This window comes from Carlito syrichta, unplaced genomic scaffold (assembly GCF_000164805.1).
Source record: "Carlito syrichta isolate Samal-C Ts95f unplaced genomic scaffold, Tarsius_syrichta-2.0.1 Scaffold153894, whole genome shotgun sequence".
Lineage (NCBI taxonomy): Eukaryota > Metazoa > Chordata > Mammalia > Primates > Tarsiidae > Carlito > Carlito syrichta.
In genome coordinates this window covers 296981-299567 of record NW_007097990.1, presented here as the reverse complement: position 1 = coordinate 299567, position 2587 = coordinate 296981, and the positions used below count along the sequence as shown (strand labels likewise).

Below are 2587 nucleotides of genomic sequence, written 5' to 3'. Positions count from 1 at the left end.
TTCCAGCTACTTGGAAGGCTGAGGTGGAAGGATCACTTGAACACAGTAGATCGAGGCTGCAGTAGCCATGAGCGTGTCACTGCACTCCAGCCTGGGTGACAGAGTGAGACTCTGACTAAAAAAATAATAATAATAGAATAATAATACTAACGGTCAAACGATTCCAGTGACCAGTGGAATCAGAGCAGCTGACACACTGCCATGTCACCAGCCTTCCTTCCCTGTCTCTGTTAGCTACTCTGCAAAGTGGCTGCTAGGCTATTGGCCCCTGGTCTTGGGATAGGAAACCTTGCAAGTTGGCCAAAGCCTCACTGGCGTTAAATCTTGGAGCCAGCCAGTTCAGTGGTCAGCCTGTAATCCCGTGCCTTTGGGAGGCTGAGGTGAGTGGATTGCCTGAGCCCGCGGGTTCGAGACCCGCCTGGGCAACTTGGCGAGACCTCATCTCCACAACAAATCAAAATGAGCTGGGTGTGGTAGCGCGCGCCTCTAGTTCCAGCTACATGGAAGGCTGAGGTGGAAGGATCGCCAGAGCCCAGCAGGTCAAGGCTGCGGTGGCTGGGAGGGGACACTGCACTCCAGTCTGGGCGACAGAGTGAGACTCCAACTCAAAAAAAAAACAACAATCTTGGAGCCAATATTCAAACTAGAGTTCAGGTTCTTAACCACCTCGAGGGCTTAAGATGCCCTTGGGAGCCAGGGGAAGGTTCTGGGAGATGACAGGTCAGGGTGGGACCTGAGGCTTGGCTGGCCCAACTCCCATGGCTCCCTTGGAAAGAAGGTGAGGGCTGGGTGTGGTGGCTCATGCCTGTCATCCCAGGACTTGGGGAGGCCAAGGCAGAAAGATCGCTGAGCCCAGGAGTTCAAGACCAGCCTGGGCAACATAGCGAGACCCTGTTCCTACAAAAAATTTAAAAATTAGCCAGTCGTGGTAGCATGTGCCTGTAGTCCTAGTTGCTTGGGAGGTTAAGGCGGAAGGATCGCCTGAGCCCAGGAGGTCGAGGCTGTAGTGAGCCATGATCGTGCCGTTGCACTCCAGTCTGGGTGACAGAGTGAAACTCCAACTCAAAAAGAAAAAGAAAGCAAGTGAGGAGGGTGCTGGGCGACAAAAAGAAGGGAAGAGTTTATTTGTCTGGAAGGGTGGGGGGTGGGTCAGGGCAGGGCAACGTTCTCCAGCTTCTGGTCCAGCATCTTGAGGTCATCCAGGAAGCGGGTTGGGGTGAGGATGTGGGAGGAGCCTGGGCGGGAGGGGAGGTGTGGGGAGATGGCGGGGGCTGCCTCGCCCAGACACACCGCGGCCGGGGTTCCGGCTGGAGGGGGCGTGTCCCTGCCCCTCCTCAAACCACACTCTGGACGCTGATGACCCAGGAGCCTGGAACCCAGGACCAGAAGACTCCAGCCCCCAGTGACCCCTTCCCTGGGAGCCCGAGCCCCAGCCCCAGCCCCTGGGGCACCCTGGTCCTGACTACTCACCAATGAGCACCTCCCACTTGCCCTCGGTGGCCCTCGTCACCTCATAGGCTGCCCGCATCTCCGACATGGCCACGCCGCCCACCACATAGATGATGAGCCGGGGCCCTGCGCGGGTCTCCATGCCCACCTTGTTCTTGTGCCAGTGGCCGAAGCGGGCACTGCATGGGGCAGGGGCAGAGGACAGTCCAGATGGGAGACTCCCACCTCACCATACCCCTACCCCGTGTAACAGGAGCCTGGGCATAGGCGGTCCGGCCCATGGCCCTCACCTGACAGCCGCCTGGGAGCTGGGCGTGGGGGCGGGGTCAGACACAAAGGGCCACAGCTTCCGGTCCAGTCGGTCCTCCACGGCATCCTGGTGGCCAGAGAGGGCGGGCTAGGACAGGGGCCACAGACCATGGGCCTGAGGCCTGGAGTCCCCTCCTCAGGGTATGTTCAGGGTCCAAGGTCCAAGCAGACTGGAGCCCAGCCCTGTAGGGACCCAGGGGTCTAGACCCTCCCTTGAGGATGCAAGAGTCTGGGTGCTCAGCCCCTTGGGGAGCCCAGGAACCTGGACTCCGAACCCCTAGGGGACCCAGGAGTCGACACCTCCAGCTCCTTGGGGCCTCAGTGTCCAGGCACGCAAGATCTATGGGATTGAGAAGGCCTGGGTCACTGGGCCCAGGCTGGAGGGCTCGGAGGACAGACAGAAAGTCAGAAAGTCGAGCCCCTGGCCAGCCCTATCTCATGCCACCACTCTGGAGTCCCAGGAAGGCTGAGGACTCCCAGGGAGGGGGGAGAACAAAGAGCCACTGTGGAGGTGGTGGCAGTTGGGGAAGAAGGAGGGCTCCCCAGCGAGGGGCCCCTCGGTTGCCCCAATTCCCCAGCTGTGGGCAGGGGGGCTCCCCTGGACGGTGCAGCTCGGTGCCAGGGGAATGCCAGTCATGAGGGATTTTCCCTTAAGCCCTGGGCTTAGCCTGCGGGCCTGAGGGAGGCTGAGCCGAGACTGGATCCAGGAGGTTGGGCCCGTCCCCACCCCCTCGGCACCTCCATCACGTCCTTGATGACCGGCGTCCAGCGGGACAGCTGATAGGTGGGCTCCAAGCGCTCCCTCCGCTCCAGACGGCTAGAGGTCCCC

At 60.6% G+C, this 2587-nt stretch overlaps 1 protein-coding gene across 1 annotated transcript in view; it reads right to left on the bottom strand.

Moving 5' to 3' along the window:
* Positions 1 to 1093: 1093 nt before the first annotated feature.
* The window catches only part of STXBP2 (syntaxin binding protein 2), a 10182-nt gene continuing 8688 nt past the window's right edge, over positions 1094 to 2587 (bottom strand). Inside the window, exons 18-21 of the mRNA XM_021709004.1 lie at positions 2497 to 2587; positions 1740 to 1825; positions 1471 to 1628; positions 1094 to 1235 (exon numbers count right to left, since the gene is read on the bottom strand). Of these exons, the coding sequence (XP_021564679.1) occupies positions 1150 to 1235; positions 1471 to 1628; positions 1740 to 1825; positions 2497 to 2587 (421 nt within the window). The 3' untranslated portion in view covers positions 1094 to 1149. The remainder of the gene's footprint in view (positions 1236 to 1470; positions 1629 to 1739; positions 1826 to 2496) is intronic.